The sequence below is a fragment of the Mauremys reevesii genome, linkage group 3, assembly GCF_016161935.1.
Source record: "Mauremys reevesii isolate NIE-2019 linkage group 3, ASM1616193v1, whole genome shotgun sequence".
Taxonomy (NCBI): domain Eukaryota; kingdom Metazoa; phylum Chordata; order Testudines; family Geoemydidae; genus Mauremys; species Mauremys reevesii.
This window is the reverse complement of record NC_052625.1, coordinates 99,584,446-99,604,195: the sequence shown is the minus strand read 5'-3', so window position 1 is coordinate 99,604,195 and position 19,750 is coordinate 99,584,446. Positions and strand designations below refer to the sequence as shown.

At 44.0% G+C, this 19,750-nt stretch overlaps 1 protein-coding gene and 1 non-coding gene across 5 annotated transcripts in view; one reads left to right on the top strand and one right to left on the bottom strand.

Moving 5' to 3' along the window:
- Positions 1-19,750, top strand: part of UST (uronyl 2-sulfotransferase) — a 276,031-nt gene that overhangs the window by 147,089 nt on the left and 109,192 nt on the right. For all 4 annotated transcript variants that reach the window (XM_039532953.1, XM_039532954.1, XM_039532955.1 and 1 more), the window contains exon 4: positions 134-213. In XM_039532953.1, coding sequence (XP_039388887.1) covers positions 134-213 — 80 coding nt within the window. The remainder of the gene's footprint in view (positions 1-133; positions 214-19,750) is intronic.
- On the bottom strand, positions 2,193-2,354 carry LOC120402448. Its single transcript, XR_005597240.1, has one exon. It is a non-coding gene; the product is annotated as a U1 spliceosomal RNA (small nuclear RNA).

Genomic DNA, 19,750 nt, shown 5'->3' with positions numbered 1-19,750 from the left:
ACTTTTTTGGGAGTAGGTCTAAACTACTAAATGATTATATAGTGTTTGAGTTTTGCCATTTCTGTCCAAAAACACAACTTGGTTTAATTTGATAATTTTGATTTAGTTGAAATTCTTGTTTAATTTTTTTTAGATGGAATTGATTAAAAACATAAGCACTGCTGAGCAGCCCTATTTATTCACCAGACACGTTCATTTCCTCAACTTTTCAAGGTAAGGCACTTACCCAATTACAAGGCTTTCTTGTTTCTTTTTATTGGGTTAATAGAAGTAACTTTTAGCATCTCTTCAATTTCAAACAAATGCATGCCATTGCTGTGAGAAAAATCTCTTTTGATGCTGGAAGCTACACAAATACGGTCAAAGGGTAAGACTTTTGCTACAGAATATTCATACAGTTTGTTTTAATCAGCCTGCATGCCACTGCATGCTTTTAACTACACGAGGCAATTTTAGTTAATGATATTTGCAGCTTAAAAAAAAAGTATGTACTGTATCATGTATTAATGAAGTTCCTGCTAGATTTTCCGTTGATTCCCTAGCCTCTGATGGTCAGAGGGTGGAGATGGATGGCAGGAGAGAGATTACTTAATCATTACCTGTTAGGTTCACTCTCTCTGGGACATCTGGCATTGGTCACTGTCGGTAGACAGGATACTAGGCTGGATGGACCTTTGGTGTGACCCAGTATGGCCAATCTTATGTTCTTATTCTTATGAGACACTTAATTATCGAAGCCACCATTGATAAAATATACTGGATTAAAATCACTTTGTGAATAAATGAGAAATTGCAAATTTTCCTGAGCAGCATACAGTTCTTGCATATCTTAGCAGCAAAAGTTATATAATCCAGGGGTAGGGTGTTGCTTCCCAGTATATATACTACAGGAGTGAGAAGGAAATTCCCAGCATAGGAGGATAACTGGGTGGGGAGGGAGAGAGGAGGTAGGGGAGGTGAGGCAGAAAGAGGAATTAAATAAGTGAAAAAACAGAAAAGATAGTGGAGAGAGAAATACACATTAAAGAGATTAGTATCATACAATCAAAAAGACTAAACAGTCCAAAAATACACACTTGACACCCATAGGGGTGGCTGGCTCAGGTGAGACTTGGAGATGCACACAGCCCCTAGGGCCCCAGACATTACAAGTATAGTAAATCACCTATTGCCAATAGAAACTTGACATACAAGGCCATAAGGAAGCATCATCTAATAAAGCAATAATATATATATTACACACACACACGCGCATACATTTAGTAATCAAATGATAGTTTGTACATTGGTGCACCAATACCATGATCTAAGGCAACAGGAAATCAACTGATAACTCTTTAACCCCAATGAGAGAGGGAGAGAGAAAAGGAATGTATATCAGTATCAACTAGTGCCATCAACTTGTTTAGAGCAGCCATATCTGATCTCAGAGAGCAATTCCATATAGTTGGATTATTCCATAGATGTCTCCTCTTGCAGATTTTTTAAGTATTTTTCTGCCTCTTGAGGGGAACAAAATGGTACTCCCTTCTTGCCATTCTTAATGTAGAGCATTGCAGGGTATTTAATAAAATACTTCTAGTTCATTTTCCTGGCCAATTGTTTTGAATGGTTAAAAGCTGTCCTTGTTGCAATCACATCATGGACATAGAGCAGTATTTTAATTGCTGGTTCTCCACATAATAGCTCCTTTCTCCCCACTCTAGATTTCTGCAATATAAGTTCCTTAGTGGTAAATTTCAGGAACTTCATGATCAGTGCTCTAGGCCAGGGGTTCTCGCAACAGAATTTTTGGTGACCTCAGAGTGCGGCCACCAACTCTTGCTGGTGGACTCTGACAATTTTTCCTAAAATACTTAATTAACCTTAGGAAAAATGAATACATATGCACATATACATGCCCAATCACAGTAGTTTATTTATGTAGGGGTGTTTTTGCAGTCTCAATAATAACAACATACAGTTGTTTCCATTCTTTACTGGACCTAAACAAAATAGAAACACAAATAAGTTCCTTTGCATGTTCTTGTCATTTTGTTGTTGTTGTTTCTTTTGCTTTTTTGGTTGCAGGGTGGTTTTTTGGTTTTTTTTAGACTTGCTAGCTAGTAAGTCTGCTTCTGTGAAAAGTGATATTTGTATGTTTAATATCACTTTTCACAGCGGAGACTTGTTTTTTTTTTTTTTTAAAAAACCAGGGGAGAGCGCGAACGCAGTCCCCCACTACCACAAATTATGCAGTCAAGTTTCCCGCATTTGGGGAAATCGCAGGGGTCAGCACACCCGCAGTGCAGTGGATGAGCCTCACCCTGGGAAAACCACCTTCGTGATCATGGTATCTCCCCTTAGCTAGCTGGGAGGCAGTGAAAAGCGATATTAACAAACATGCAAATATCACTTTTCATAGCAGACTTACTCAGCCCTAGCAAGCTGGGGGACTAAGTAAGCGTTGGATGGAGAGATGGATAGGGTGGCAGTGGGGGCCGGGGTGATAGGATGGTTGGGTGAAGGGCCAAGGGTGGCAGCGATGGGAGGGGGGTGAGCCTGAAGCCCAGTGGTCAGGGGAATGGAGCCCACTGCTGTGCAGCCAGAGCCCAAAGCCCCACGGTCAGAGCCCCTGGCCAGAGCCTAGCGCCCACCATACCAGGGCTGAAGCCGGAAGCCTGAGCCCCATCGCCTTCTGCATTTGTGGCTCAAGAGGGGGGCAGGGACCATCCCCTCCTTGCTGCTCCCTCCACCCCCCACCCCCACCACCCAGGAGGCTGTGGCCACAAGAAAAGAAAGAAAAGCCGCATGTGGCCACATTTGAGAAACAATGCTCTAGGCTGATCTCCTGCAGCTGGCTGGGGGGCAAGAGCCTAGTGTTTCCATTCTGTATCGAAACAAAAATCTACTGGCAGATCCAATAGCTTAGTTACTAGGTTAGGGACAAATGTAGAGGGTTTACCTTTCTCTCTTCCCTCAGGGACACCCACAATCCTGATGTTATTTCATTGTGAGCGGCTTTCTAGATCAATTAGCTTGGTGTTAATCGTTTTGATATCATTACAGTAACTCCTCACTTAAAGTCGTCCCGGTTAATGTTGTTTCGTTGTTATGTCGCTGATCAATTAGGGAACATGCTCGTTTAAAGTTGCACAGTGCTCCTTTATAATGTTGTTTGGCAGCCGCCTGCTTTGTCACTGCCTGCAGGAAGAGCAGCCCGTTGCAGCTAGCTGGTGGGGGCTTGGAACCAGGGTGGACTGGCAGCCCCCCATCAGCTCCCCGCTACCCTAAGTTCCCTGTGCAGCGTTTGCCCAGCAGGCTACCACTTGCCGGCAGTTCAGCTGTCCCTCCCCGCACTGCCATGTGCTGTTCCTGCCCTCTGCCTTGGAGCTGCTCCCGGCAGCCTCCTGCTTGTTGTGCAGGGGACGGGGAAGAGAGGGCCAATATCAGGGTGTCCCCCTCCCTCCTACTCCTTCTCCATATAGAGCAGGGTGGGGACAGGACAGAGCTCAGGAGGAGAGAGCTTGCTGGCCGCAGCTGCTGTCTCAACTTCCTGATCTTTTTAAAGGCAATGTATGTAGTAGAGTGGTGTCAGCACACTTAAAGGGGCAATGCGCATATCTCTCTCTCTCCCACACACAGGGTATGTGTCTCTGTCTGCCATGCTGTCTCCCCTCCCTCCATTCGTGCTGCCTTGTAGAGTGTGTGGCTACAGTAACAACAATTTTTGTTAACCCTTGAGGGCTCAGCCAAATGCCAGTTCATCATTTAGCAGTAAGGCATTCCCTGGGAAATATCCCACCCTCTTACTTCACCACCTCAACCAAGCTTCACAATCATCACTGCTGTGTACAGTATTAAACTGTTTGTTTAAAAATTATACTGTGTGTGTGTGTATGTGTATACACATATATAAACCTCTACCCTGATATAACATGAATTTGGATATAACACGGTAAAGCAGTGCTCGGGGGGGCAGGGCTGCGCGCTCCGGCGGATCAAAGCAAGTTCGATATAACACAGTTTCACCTATAATGCGGTAAGACTTTTTGGCTCCTGAGGACAGCATTATATCAGGGTTGAGGGGTGTGTGTGTGTGTGTATATGTGTATATATATATATATGTGTGTGTGTGTATATGTGTGTGTATATGTGTGTATATATATGTATATGTATATATGTATATGTATATATATATATACACATATACATATATATATACACATATATATATATATATATGTATACACACACACACACATATTATATATAATATAGTTTTTTGTCTGGTGAAAAAAATTTCCCTGGAACCTACTCCCCCTATTTACATTAATTCTTATGGGAAAATTGGATTCGCTTAACATCGTTTCTCTTAGTCACATTTTTCAGGAACGTAACTACAACATTAAGCGAGGAGTTACTGTATAGCTTTTCATAACCTGTAATTTGTTCTTTGAAATCCTCTTCCACTTCAGAAATTCAGTGTTCTGCTTCACCCATCTGTCTGGACAGAGCTTGTAGTGCACTCTGAATCTGTCACAGTGGTCTGTAGGTTGGAAACTGTAGATTTAATTTCAACAGTCTCTGCAGTCACCTTTTGTTGTACAGCCATCAGCTGCGGACTGTCAGGCTAAGGAACCCTTTTGTTTGTAAAAGGCAGATCTCTCTCTTTTTGATGCTCTGTATCTTCCTCCTGCAATCCAAAAGCTAGAGGGCATCTTGGGGGTTTTCAGGTTTCAGGTGCAATATTTGGGGGGGGGGTTGGAAGGTGGGGCTTAGGGAAAAATGTTTGGGGATTCCTCATAAAGCCACCTCACAGCGCAAGCAACCTACATCCAGCTTGGTTGCAGCGCTCTCTGAGGTTCCAGATTCCTGATGTGTAGTTTGTGAAATAGCATTCCTGCTTGTACTTGGAACTTATGGCTGTAGACTTGGGTATAGGACACAGTATGAAATATTGAGCCAGTTTTTTATATGAACTTTTAAGAAATAAAAATGTTTGCAATGTTTGAAAGTTCCCATGCGCCACCACTATTGCATTTTCGATGTCTCAATATCCTAAGACTTAAAAGTGATTCTTTTATTCCAAGTGTTTTATTCCACATTGGATTCCTTTTTAAAAAAATCTTTTCTTTTTAAATAAGACATTTCCCACAATGCACACCTGCTTCTTCACTCTGCTCTCTACCAAAATACAAGAGCAGGCAAGTAGGATGCCCGAGGAACAGTGAAGGGAACCTGCTTGTGATTATGCAGACTTCTAGAGAAGGATATTTCAAAGACAGTACAAAGTACTATATGAGGGGGGCAGGAATGGTAGATGATCCAGCTCATCTGCTCTTAACAGTGTGGTACATCCTCTTCACACAGATAAGTGCTTCTTGTATTGTATTCCCATAAGATTAATCTGTTCTCCATGTTTTTCTTTTCAGTTCTTCCAGGATAATTTTATGTTGCTGCTACTACTGTAAAACTGAAAGATGTAGGTTTCCTTTTATCCAAAGTGCCAAAGGCAATTGGACCCATGGTGCATCTGTGCCCTGGCAGATCCCTGCGCCAGCCAACGAGCTCAGCCGCGTGCTGGCCAGTTTCTACAGTCACACAGGCTCTGATGTGTGTGGGCCTGGGTGCTAACTGGGTGAGTTGTGGCTCATCCAGCCCCACCCATGGCTGTGCCCTGCGGTGATGTACAGGAGGTCAGAATACATGATCTAATGGTCCCTTTGGGCTTTAAACTGGAATTTGTGAATTAGACTTTACAACTTCCAGAGAAGTAGGTAAGCGCATTCCCATTTTAGAGAGGCAAACGGAGATTAAGAAACTTGCTCAAAGTCACACAGGAAGCCTGTAGAAGAAGTGGGAAAAGAACTCAGATTTTCTGATATCCAGGCCTGTGTCTTAGCCATCCTTTTAACTGTATTTATCTGCAAAATGGGAGTCACTAAGAGTACCCTAGGAGCTGCTCTAGCTTGTGGCATCCTTTATCACCCCTTGTGGGCCACTGGAGCACTCCAGAATAGCTTGATCACAGCGTGCTCTGACCACTCCTCATCCCGCTCACAAGGTATGTATCATCCCCCAATACTGCGAGACATGAGGGCATAAGGTGGTTCCACCAGCCTTAGGCCACCGAGGGGGACCATATATGTAAAATTCTCTCTCTGGGGGGTATGTGTGTGCATGTGACAGAGAAGAGAGAAGAACACATCTATATAAACAGACTACAGGAGATTCCTCCCCCCCACCGGCCCCCTTAGTTGGATTTAGTTAAAACTAAAAACATAATGAATACTTTAAAGATAAATATAAGAAAGGTGATGAGGAAATAATGCTGATAGGACCAAGAATTATGAATTAGAGTACCAAATATTATACTCTGATTCATTTTGTTAGTTACTATCTTCTTAAAAAAAAAAAAGAAAGAAAACCTTCAAACAAAAAATGTTCATCTTTCAGTTTAAAAACCGTGGACCTTAATTTCTTCCAGTCTGGGGCAGAAACCTGGAAAGCCCCCTGCCCCCCGCTTTTTTTTTTCTTAGCACACCACAGCATGGCCAGCCTTGGCGGAAACAGCTAGTGTTCCATTAAAAAATGTCTAAAACCTTGCCTCAGGGTATGAGAATGTTTCAGGTCAGGATTGTTAGAAGATAGTGCAGGAACTTTGAAGGAACATGTTTGTAGCTGCCATGTAAAATACTTTCCCAATATCTTATCAGATCAAAGGACCAAAATACAGCAAAGATGCAAACATTTTCTTGTTTAAACCTCAGTTAATTTCTCAGATATAATACATATAAAATTTGCTTTATGACGACACCTAACTCAAATCCCAGTGTCTGGATTATTTCTCCAGTGGCTCAAGTCAGGGAAACAGTATCAAGGCAGGGGAGAAAATTAACTGTAACCATTAAAACAAAGCCAAAAAAAGTAATTACATAATTTAAATAATTTACAGTTCTAATACACTTTGCAACTTAAAAACAGCCATATATAAAGCATGATTTAAGCTTACTTGACAGTGTTCTGGGAAGCTGTCACTGGCAAATGGAAGAAAGGGAGGGTGTCTTACGTTATTGGACCTGCTTTAGTAAGGTATTTAAACACATGCCTAACTTTCAGCCTGGGAGTACTCCCGTTGAAGTCAATGGCCTGTTCATGTGTTTAAAGTCAAGTATGCACTTAAGTCCCTTTCAAACTTGAGACTGTAATTTCTACAAAATATCTTTTTTAATTAAAAAAAAAATGTAGCCCTTCTGGTTCTGAAGGTAACCACCCAATGTAAAGAGGTGCACAATGCTTTCTTCCTGAGTATGCAGACAACTCGAGTACTGAGAGATTATGCAAGCAGCAGCAGAATGAAAAGGGCAAAAACACAGGTTGTTTTTTTCATTTCAGAACCGTGAAAGTGACCAAAATTAAGTCATTTTCACCCATTACTGGTTGGGAAGATTCTGAGAGGCAGCAGAGGAATGCACACAGAAAGGTGGTGGTAGAACAGGGAAAAGAATCTAGATCTCCTGGCTAGCAGGCCTGTGTGTTAGCCTTCCTTCCAAGTGCGTTGTATGATAAATAGGAGTCACTGAAAGTACCTCTTAGTGCAACTATTTACAGGGGATGAAACCCCACCCCCTTTTTAAAAAAAACAAAAAAAACCCAGCAACAAACCATAAACCCTGCATCTAGGTTGAGAAGTAGAGATCCCTCTTCCTCCAAGAGCAGCCTGGAAGCTCAATAATAGAGTAGTAGAGACAACTTGCTCCTCACTGTTACCCATCTCCTAGAAATCAGAAGGCCACCGAGTAAGGCAGACGGAGAAAGAAGTCTTTGCTAGAGGGAAGGTTCCAAAGGTATAAGATACCTCCCATCTGAGACTGATATGAAACACAGATGACTGGAGAAGGGCTAAGACCACCACCCTGATGGGAATTCTTGATGCTTCCCAGGAAAAGGAATTGGCTTCTATCAGGGGAACAGCTCTTGCATCTTGCTAAGGAACCTTCCCCCCAATCCTCTGGGGGGAGATCTGGCAAGCTGGGGGCATAGGGACTGGGGAAGTGGGGGGGGATTCAGGAGAAAAGAGGGCAAAGAATGAGAGCTGTCACTGCTGAGGACCCAAGGGATGAGGCAAGCAAAACATAGCCCTGTCCTTTCTAGGAGCTGTGTGCTGGGGCAAGGATGCTAGCACAGGGGCTGGCTAAGGGATACCCTGGCACCTATCCCACAGTGCACCTCAGTCCGCACTGCCTCCAGAACCATCCACATTGCCCCTGCCAGCCTTTGGAAGCAGGCTGCCCTCTCCATAGAACCCCATCACCACACTTAGGGTGAGCCCCCCAGCATTGCAACAAGCCTGGATAGAGCTGCCCACAAATGCAAAGGCAGCATTATCCAGGCTGGAGTTAGCTCCAAAGTGAGCTCCAGTGTCCACAGCCTGCGATCCCCTGCCCTGCCAAAGCGCACTGCTCACTGACCGAGTGTGACTGCCGATGTACTGGTACACTCGGCTCTGCTGCTGAGTGGAGCGAGGAACAGGCAGGCTGCACTACGGACTGAGCATTGTGATAGTGAATCCTTCTGAAATGAGCAGAGCACTTTGGTCATTGCCCATCTACCGTAAGTTGGGACCCACCCAAATTTTCACTCCGAGCTACACCATTCTATCACAGACGATTACATTTCATCAAGTTACCCATGTATTGAGCCCCATAATTGTGTTTGACTAAAGCACATCTTCAATAAAAGGCATCATCCAGTCTTGATTTGAAGATCTCAAAAGGTGGGGAATCCACCACTCCCCTTGGTAGTTTGTTCTAATGGTTAATCATCATCGCTGGTAAGAGTGGTGCCTAATTTCTAATTTGAATTTGTCTGGCTTCAACTTCCAGCCAGTGGTTCTTGTTAAGTCTTTCTCTGCTAAATTAAAGAGACTTTTAGTGCCCAGTATTTTCTCCTGGTGAAGGTACTTAGTGTACATATGCACTCAGTCTTTTTTAAGGCCTGGTGTACAATAAGAGTTTAGGTTGAATTTAGCAGCGTTAAATTGAATTAACCCTGCACCCATCCACACAACGAAACCATTTACTTCGACATAAAGGGCTCTTATAATCGATTTCTGTACTCCTCCCTGACGAGGGGAGTAGCGCTGAAATCAACATTGCCTGTTCGAATTAGGGTTAGTGTGGACGCAATTTGACGGTATTGGCCTCCGGGAGCTATCCCACAGTGCACCATTGTGACTGTTCTGGACAGCAATCTGAACTCGGATGCACTGGCCAGATAGACAAGAAAAGCCCCGCGAACTTTTGAGTTTCATTTCCTGTTTGCCCAGCGTGGAGAGCTGATCAGCATAGGTAACCATGCAGTCTGAGAATCCAAAAAGAGCTCCAGCATGGACCGTACGGGAGGTACTGGATCTGATCGCTGTATGGGGAGACGATACCATGCTAGCAGAACTACGTTCCAAAAGATGAAATGCCAAAACATTTGAAAAAATCTCTAAGGGCATGATGGAGAGAGGCCACAATAGGGACCCACTGCAGTGCCGCATGAAAGTTAAGGAGCTCAGACAAGCGTACCAGAAAGCCAAAGAATCAAACGGACACTCCGGGACAGAGCCGCAGACATGCTGCTTCTTCGCTGAGCTGCAGGAAATTCTAGAGGGGGGGCGCCACCACTACCCCGCCCCTGTCCGTGGACTCCGATGAAGAAGTACTCTCCATCGCCATGCCTGAGGATTTTGTGGGCGGGAAGAGGAGGAGGAGGAAGATGAGGATATGGTGGTGGTGGTTGAGGAGAGCACACAGCACACCGTTCTCCCCAACAGCCAGGATCTTTTTCTCAGCCTGATTGAAATAGTCTCCCAACCCTCCCAAGGCAGTATCCCGGACCATGAAGCTGGTGAAGGGACCTCTGGTGAGTGTACCTTTGTAAATATAAAACATGGTTTAAAAGCAAGCGTTTTTTAATGATTAATTTGCCCTGAGGACTTGGGATGCATTCGCGGCCAGTACTGCTACTGGAAAAGTCTGTTAACATGTCTGGAGATGGAGCGGAAATCCTCCAGGGACATCTCCATGAAGCTCTCCTGGAGGTACTCCAAAAGCCTTTGCAGAAGGTTTCTGGGCAGTGCAGCCTTATTTCATCCTCCATGGTAGGACACTTGACCACGCCATGCTAGTAGCAAGTAATCTGGTATCATTGCATGACAAAGCCTGGCAGTGGATGGTCCCGGTGTTTGCTGGCATTCAAGCAACATCCGTTCTTTATCTTGCTGTGTTATCCTCAGGAGAGTGATATCATTCATGGTAACCTGGTTGAAATACAGGAATTTAATTAAGGGGGCATTCATAGGTGGCTGTTCCTACTGGGCTGTTTGCCTGTGGCTGAAAAGAAATCCTCCCTGTAGTTAACCAAGCAGTGGGAGTGTGTGTGGGGGGGGGGGGGCCATTGGCGCTGAGTTTTTTGCGATTGGCTAGCAGGGATCTTCCCTGATACCAGCCATGAGGTGGGGGGAGGAGTAAAGTGATCATCCCAGAGAATTGGATGGGGGGGTTAGTTAACATGAAAATCGCAGCCCTCAACGGGCTTTGCTTGGTATGGGAAAGGAGGGCGCCACTTTTATGAAGGTTGCAGAAGCTGAAAGACAATGGCTTACCATAGCCACATGCAAGCCGAATTCTGTTGCCCAGCCCTGCGTCTGATCTCTAACACCAAAGCCACAGGCACTCAATATTAAGATGCAAAATGCAACGTTGTACCGAAATCACATGTGCTATGTAATCTGAATAGTGGTGTTCACTGTGAAAGAGTATACCCATTGTTCTGTAAAATGTATCTTTTTTTAAATACTTCTCTCCCTTTTTTCCTTCCCACAGCTGCAAATTTTTCAAGCCTCCCTTCTCCGTCCCGAAGGCTATCTCAGATAAGGCGGTGAAAAAAACGCATGCGAGATGAAGTGTTCTCTGAGATCATGCAGTCGACCCGCATGAAAGAGCTCATCTGAATGAGTGGAAGGACACAGTATCACAATACAGGAAAGCAGCCAATGAACGTGAGGACAGGAGGGATGAACGCGAGGACAGGAGGGAAGCTCGAGTGGCGGCAGGAAGATCAGAGGAGGCAGGATGCAACACTGGGGCTACTGTGGGATCAAACGGACATGTTCTGGCGTCTGGTGGAGCTTCAAGAATGGCAGCAGGATCACAGAGTGCCGCTGCAGTCCTGTTTAACCGCCCTCCCCCCTCCCCAAGTTCCATAACCTCCTCACCCAGATGCCCAAGAATGCGGGTGGGAGGCTCTGTACACCCTGCCACTCCACCCCAGTGGGCAGTCCAAGCAACAGAAGGCTGTCATTCAACAAGTTTTGAAGTGGCCTTTTCCTTCCCTCCTCTCCTCCTCCCACACCCCACCCGGGCTACCTTGTCGTTCTCTTCCTATTTTTATAATCAATTAATAAAGAATACATTGTTTTTAAACTATAGTGACTTTATTTCCTTTGCAAGCAAGCTGTGATCAAAGGGGGAAGGGTGGGTGACTTACAGGGAATGAGTCAATGAAGGGGATGGGTTTGCATGAAGGAGAAACAAACGGAACTGTCACACAGTAGCCTGGCCAGTCATGAAACTGGTTTTCAAAGCTTCTCTGATGTGCAGCGCTTCCTGGTGTGCTCTTCTAATCACCCTGGTGTCTGGCTGCATGTAATCAGCAGCCAGACGATTTGCCTCAACCTTCCACCCTGCCATAAACGTCTCCCCCTTACTCTCACAGAGATTGTAGAGCACACAGCAAGCAGCAATAACAATGGGAATATTGGTTTGACTGAGGTCTGAGCAAGTCAGTAAAATGCGCCAGCAACCCTTTAAATGTCCAAAGGCACATTCTACCACCCATTCTGCACTTGCTCAGCCTGCAGTTGAAAAGCTCCCGACTACTGTCCAGGCTACCTGTGTATGGCTTCATGAGCCATGGCATCAAGGGGTAGGCTGGGTCCCCCAGGATAACTATAGGCATGTCAACATCCCCAACAGTTATTTTCTGGTCTTGGAAGTAAATCCCTTGATGCAGCCGTTTAAACAGAGTAGTGTTCCTGAAGACGCGAGCGTCATGAACCCTTCCCGGCCATCCCACATCGATGTTGGTGAAACGTCCCTTGTGATCCACCAGTGCTTGCAGCACCATTGAAAAGTACCCCTTGTGGTTTATGTACTGGGTGCCCTGGTGCTCCGGTGCCAAGATAGGGATTTGGGTTCTATCTGTCGCCCCACCACAGTTAGGGAATCCCATTGCAGCAAAGCCATCCACTATGACCTGTAAATTTCCCAGAGTCATTACCTTTGGTAACAGCAGCTCAGTGATTACTTTGGCTACTTGCATCACAGCAGCCCCCGCAGTAGATTTGCCCACTCCAAATTGATTCCCGACTGACTGGTAGCTGTCTGGCGTTGCAAGCTTCCATAGGGCTATTGCCACTCGCTTCTCAACTGTGAGGGCTGCTCTCATCTTGGTATTCTGGCGCTTCAGGGCAGGGGAAAGCAAGTCACAAAGTTCCATGACAGTGCCCTTACGCATGCGAAAGTTTCGCAGCCACTGGGAATCGTCCCACACTCGCAACACTATGCGGTCCCACCAGTCTGTGCTTGTTTCCCGGGCCCAGAATTGGCGTTCCACGGCATGAACCTGCCCCATTAACACCATGATCTCCAAAGCACCGGGGCCCGCGGTTTGAGAGAATTCTGTGTCCATGTCCTCATCACTCTCGTCACCACGCTGCCATCGCCGCCTCCTCACCTGGTTTTCCAGGTTCTGGTTCATGATGATGCGCGAGGTGTTTACAATGTTCATGACTGCTGCGTTGAGCTGAGTAGGCTCCATGCTTGCCGTGGTATGGCGTCTGCACTGAAAAAAGGCGTGAAACGATTGACTGCCCGTGCTCTGGCGGAGGGAGGGGCGACTGACGACATGGCCTCCAGGGAATTAAAATCCACAAATGCGGAGGCTTTGCATCAAGGAGAAACACAAACAACTGTCACTGTTGATTTCATGGAGGGAGTGGGGAGCAAATGAATACAAAACAAATCTGGTCTATTTCTTGTTTTGATCCACTTCATCTATCTTCTACCTCTTACGCTGGCAGCAGACGGTGCAGTATGACTACTAGCAATCGTCATCTCCTGGCTGCTCGCCAGAAGATGCTGCATTATGACTGCTAGCCCTCAACATCTCCTGGGTGCTTGGCAGAAAATGGGAAATGACCTGGCTGAGTCACTCCCATCTCTGTATGATGACAATGGCCTTCAGTCCTAATGCACCATCTGCTGCCAAAAGGCAATGAGCTGCTGCTGTGTAGCAATGCAGTCTCACGTCTGCCAGCACCCAGGAGACTTACAGTGATGGTCAGCTGTGCGGGCTCCAAGCTTGCTGTGGTATGGGGTCTGCACAGGTAACCCAGGAAAAAAGGCACAAAATGGTTGTCTGCAGTTGTTTTCATGGAGGGAGGGAGAGAGAGGGGGGCCTGATGACATGTACCCAGAACCACCCATGACAATGTTTTTTGCCCCATCAGGGCCCAGAATTCCAATGAGCTGGGGAGACTGCGGGAACTATGGGATAGCTACCCACAGTGCAACACTCCGGAAGTCAACGCTAGCCTCGGTACTATGGATTAATTACCGAATTAATGTGCTTAGTGTGGCAACATGCACTCGACTTTATACAATCTGTTGCCAAAAATCAAATTCTGTAAAATCAGACTAATCCCGTAGTGTAGACATACCCTAAGTCTCTCATGGTAAGGCATTTTCTCCAGCGCTCAAATCATTTTTGTGGCTCTTCTCTGCACCATTTTTTCCAACACCTTTTTCAAATGTGGACATTAGAACTATATGCAATATTCCACTCTTGGTTTCACCTGTTCCCTACAGAGGGGTAAAATCACGTCCCTTCTCCTACTCACTAGTCCTGTGTTTATACATCCAAGGACTGCAGGAGTCCTTTTTGCCAAAACATTGCACTGGGAGCTCATGTTGAGTTGCTTGTCCACGATGACCCCTCAGTTCTTTGCAGAGTCACTGTATTCCTGGGTACAGTCCCCTACTTTGTGTAAATATGACCTGCATTCCTTGTTTCTACATGTATACATTTGTATTTGGCTGCACTATGTGTGTAGTGTGTTTTTAAAAAAAATTTTTTTAACTTTGATATGGCCTTAAAACCAAGTATTTCAAAGTGGTGGTGGTATTGGTTACTGTCTTATCACTTTTTTTCATGGAAAATTGACTGATAAATGTAACACTTTTTTGAAGATATTTTTGCCACCTCTGTTATGTACATTTTTCTCAGAATGCTGTCTAGAATGTGCTGAGAGCTTTCAACTCTTATTGAATAAAACCATACGACGTCAGGTCCCTTAATTGGTTTTTACAGCAATTGCATTGGATTAAAACATGTTTCCCCTGTATTTCCAAAGAAAATTTCTCATGCTCACATACTAATAACATGTTTTTCTGACACATGTAAAGATACGCCAGATGCTGCTGTTAATAATCTAGGCTCTGTTCCTGCAGTGAACTCCACATAAGGAGACCCATCCACTTGTGCAGAACTCCAATGAATTCAGCAGGGCTCCATGGAGGATAGAAATCTGCCCCTCTGGGGCTAATTGCAGCATTTGGCCCACATCTAACTTTTTTCTCCTCAAATTAAAGTCCCTGTTCAATACCAGTGTTTGAATATGTTCCTTAACTATACGTTGTTTTTCATTTTTAAGATTTTTTTTTCTCTTTAAGGACTTTCCTCTATGTATGCAAAGTAACATTTTTCTACAATAGCAGCTGCAATATGAAATAGGGTCCAATGTAAAATTTCCAAAAATGCATATACTTCAAAGTAACAAAGATTTAAATACCTATAATTTTGTTACAACTGAAAACATTAAGGATCGATTGAGTCTTGTGTTTACCGGCAGAAGTGCTGAATGTTTTGTGTGGCTGGAATAACACATAAGAACACAAAATGCTTATTCCAGAGAAGTTGATTCTGGAGGAGAAGTTCTTTGTACTTTATCATAAATGTCACTTATCAGTCACTTAATGTGAGGGATTGCTAACCAAACTTAAGCAGGATGAAGCTTCAACTGTGCATGCAGAGCCCTTTTTGGACTCTTAAAAACAATCCACTAAAGCAGCCTGGGCAGCTACTTAAGACACTTGATGTATGTCCCAAATATTACAAATTTCAGAGTAACAGAAAAAACATTTGCAATGAGGCATGTGAAATGTAGCGGAATCAAGGCCTTCTTGCTATGATGTAGGTCAAGCTTTTAATAGGAGTTGCATCATGCTACTCATCACCTGGTCCAGAGCTAGTAGAGCATTTGGTCCTGTCACCAGTGCACACAATGGATGTTGCTGCATCTTTGGACCACAGACAGCAGATCCCGGCTCAGGTGGAGTTGGAGGCTCAGCCTGCCTCACCCTGATAGTGTGTAACAGAACATTACAGAGGAATGTGGTACGCTTTGGTTCAAAGGCCTGTCTCTGCCAATGACTGGCAAGTGGCAATTATTGGTGTAAAGATTGGCTGACTGAGTTCATGAGACGTAGAACCATTAAAAAGACCACTTGCATAGAAAGGTGTTTTTTCATGTTTATTACAGCTGTGAACTCTTCACTTTCTGAAGCAGTCATAGTCCACTTGCAAGCAACCATTTTTGTTTAAAAAAAAAAAGCCCGCAAAATTATGTAGCATTCTCTTTCAAATAAGAAAAAGAGTAAATTTAATTATAAGCTTAGATTCTTAATATTTCTGTTTCAGTTCATTCCAGCTACTTGTCTTAATCCAGTGTGAACAAATGTACATCATTAAGATTTAAGAACTCATTCTTTCTTCATTAGAATGCTGTGGCTTGAGTGCTGATCTGTCTTTCATTTCTTACTACGTAACAGGAAGCAGCAGTGACTTTGGAAAATGTAAAATTACTTTGGTTTCCATTTACATACCACAAGTGCCCCTCCTTGTTGTTTCCCCATTGTTGTTTGTTTTAATATAGTTCCTGGTACCAACATAAGTAAATTTTTGTCTCAGTTTCCATTGTTCCTCAAATATACAATTGTGTGTGTTTTGTTTTTCTTGAAAAAGTACTTCTCAATAACAAACACATTCTTTAACTGTAATGCTGTTTTCTTAAAAACAGGCACCGCAGCTAACACTGATTTATTTATTAAATTATGTAGTGAGGCGGGCACTTGCAGGATACACTACTGCTAGTAAGCTTGGACAGTTTACCTCCACTCAAAGGTAAATTACTGGTAGAAATAACGCATGCTCTCTGATGCTTTATATAAAAATAGAAACGCAAAATTCAGTTCAGATTAGTCCATAACTTGGATTTCCAAATAGTGCCCATTTTCATTAGTGAAGTAATTTTGTTTCCATACTATATTCTCCAAAAAAAAAAGTCAAATATTGACCCTTTCCTCAAATTGTAGTAGTTGTGCTACAACTGGTGCTAACGCTTGCAGCTGAAAACGTAGAGCAGTTTCACAGGGGTGTCAGAATACCTCCTTCCCCCCACCCCCCTCTTTTTGATTGATCTGCTTTCTTTCTCCAACTCGGAAGCCGTTCAAGAGTTCAGTTTTAAAATGGTTTGACATTCCAGCATTTCTTGTTGTTCTTGGGTGCTCTGTAGTGTGTCAAGTGTGTGTGGCTTTGGGACTGTGATTTCACTTTGAAATGCCTTTTGTTTTTTCATCTGGGAAACTGAAGAGTATAACATCATGCAACTCTAATGCTGTTTTCTCTGTCTCTCTATCTTAGTTGACTAGTGTGGTGCAGCACCCAAATTCATCAACTCAAACCCTAGAATACTATGGCTATCTATGCTACAGCCTGTCAGCAAAACATATGTCGCTCAGGAGTGTGAATATTCCGCCTCCCCAGAGTGACACAAGTTACACCAACATAAGCATTTGTGTGCACAGTGCTATGTCAGCGGGAGACATAGCTTATACCGCTCAAGGTGGTGGTTTTTTTATGCCGACAGAAGAACTCTCTCCCATAGGCATAGAGCATCTTCACCAGATGTGCTGCCACAGCATGGCTGTACAGAAGCTCCCCGACTTATGCAAGCGTTCCGTTCCGGAATGCCTTGCGTAAGTCTGGAACTTATCTCCAACAATTACCACCACCACCCCCCCGCCGCCGCCGCCCCCCCAAAAAAGCTTACGGAACCTTTTCCGTAAGTTTTGGATTTTTGTAAGTCGGGTTTGCATAACCTGGGGAGCGTCTGTATCAGTACAGCTGCGCCACTGCAGTGCTGTATGTATAGACCTACCCTAAGTCTCCATCCCCATACCGGGGGAACTCCCAAAACTGGGCCTTCAGTCTAGCAACAGAAAGTCATTTTGAAGGAAGAATATCTATCTGGCATGTTTTTGAATCTTGCTATATTCATGATAACTTTAAGTTAGCCTGGTCAGGAGTATCCCTAGATGATGATGATATAATAAAACCCGGAACAATAGTTAACATTGCTGAGGCAAGGTTTCTATTCTAAACCCTGTTTTCAGTTACTCAGGGTTTCTATTCTCAGAAACTTCAAGGTTTCTGTTCTAAACCCTGTTTTCAGTTACTCATAACTGTTTAAAAAAATGTGGCCATTTAGGATGAAATTTTCTAGCTCTGGTCTCTACATTGGACATTTATTTTCTGTTTTGGAGAGAAAGTGTTAAACACTTAAGCCTGTATTTTAGTATGAGTAACGTTTCAGAAAATTGTAGTTTCTGCATTATAACTAATTAGTGCAACCTTTCAATGAACAGTTGTGTCTAAAATGGCTGAGAATATAGAAAGTTAAAATTTAACTGAGAGGTTCCCTTAATTGAAGAGAAGTGCCTTTGATCTGTTCAAAACTGATTGAGATTTAGCTGATTTAAGAGGCTTTGAAAGTTGCACTTTGCACACACCATGTAAATTTATCACTTAATCAGTGATGTGTTTGAACCATCACACACCAATGTTGGGAAGGGAAGTAGTCTGTGCTGTGCATGTGTGTGCTGCTGATGTGACTGTGTACTGAATGCGCACATCTACTAAGATGCAGAGTAAAGTGTGTGTTGAATGAACCAGGCTTTAGTGCATAGTAAAGAGTGAGAGTATAACAGCCATAACTGCTCACTGGCTTGCACAGTTTGGTTGCAGGAGCACTTGGATGCATATCTGGAGCGGTGTAGGGTATTCTAATATTATCTAGCTAATGGATCCAGCTTTATGGATCTTTTTCTTAAGACAACTTCTTCCTTAGGAAATGCTGTTAAACTATGTTAAGGGTTTTACCATGCAGTCTTAAGAGAAAAGTTAAGTCAGGAAATGTCAAAGTTGAATGCACAAGCTTAAAACTGTAGCTTTTATATATAGTCGTCATACACATTGAGACATTTTCTATCATCTTGCAAGGTCCATCTTGTAGAGGGTGGACTGACTGAATGGCCACAAGGTGCTACAGTCCCTCTAATCTCTCCCTCTCCCCACCGCTTTTTTTCCCCTTTTGAACTCACCTTATTAATGACAGTAACCATCACTTAATGGAAGGCTCAGCACAACTACTGTGTGCTCTTTGGCCTTTCGGTATTGTGGGACATTTTTGAAAAACACTATGTGGAATAAGACTGTGTGAAGGGGGTTCCACTCACCACATGTGCACTGGGTCTGGGAATTGTGGCTGGCTCTGGGAATTAGCTTTTGCCCATCTAGCACCCACTTCCTTTGGTTGCTCAAGTAGTGTCCCCCTTGGCTGGGACCAAGGGGACTCCCTCTTTGTGACTCAATCCTCTGGCCAGGCCAATATATAGTCTCCCCAACTTCTGGGGTAATTAAGTCGTCCTGGATATGCTGTCCATATGCTGTCTCAGGTAGTCTTCTGTTCCAATTCCAGGTCCTGTGCCACTTTGCCTGTTGCTGGAAGGGGATCCCAGGTCTACCTATTAGTCTGGTTTGAGCCTAGGGACCCTATGTCTTGCAACCTAGGTCGGCTCAGTCTCAGTCCCAGTCCCAATTGTTGTTTTCCTCGACTCTTACTCCACCTCTATCTCCTGGTTTACCTCCTGAGATTCAACTGCTCCCCAGGGCTACTTCATTCCTCTAGGCCTCTTGTAGGATCCCCTACAAGACTTATCCTACCCCTGTATCTCCTCCTTGTCCCTGGCCAATTCCCCTTTCTTTTAGGAAATGACTAGAGATCTCTTCCCTGCAACCCCTTCCTGCTCTTGCTTCCTGACTTTATACTCCTCCCAGTTGGGCTTATCTGCCATTAGGCCTTATCAATCCCTGGTTCTGCTGTAGCATATAAAGTTAATTGGCTCCTTGTGGCCCACATTAACCCGTCTGTGGGGTGAACACTCCATCAGAGGCAGCATAGAGCATTTATTCAGATTATTGTAACCTTGGTTTCCCAGTGCTATCATAAATGGGCTTCAGATAAGTCAAAAAGTTATAAAATGATAACTTTATAGATTTTATAGTTTAAAGTTATAAAGGCTAAAGTTATATTAGACTTTTAAGGATATTTTATTGATTAAAGGGACATTGTTAACCTGAAATCTAGTCGGTTGCATAAAATGGATTAAAAGTTGTCAGGTGTCCCTTCTGAACTACCTATCATTTTTGTGTAGTTTTTACATCCACATTGGTTTTTATTTTTAATTTCTTCCTCGCCTCTTCTGCTGCGTGACCCACGAAAACAGGAAAAAAGAATTGACTTTGGCAGGGAAGCAAT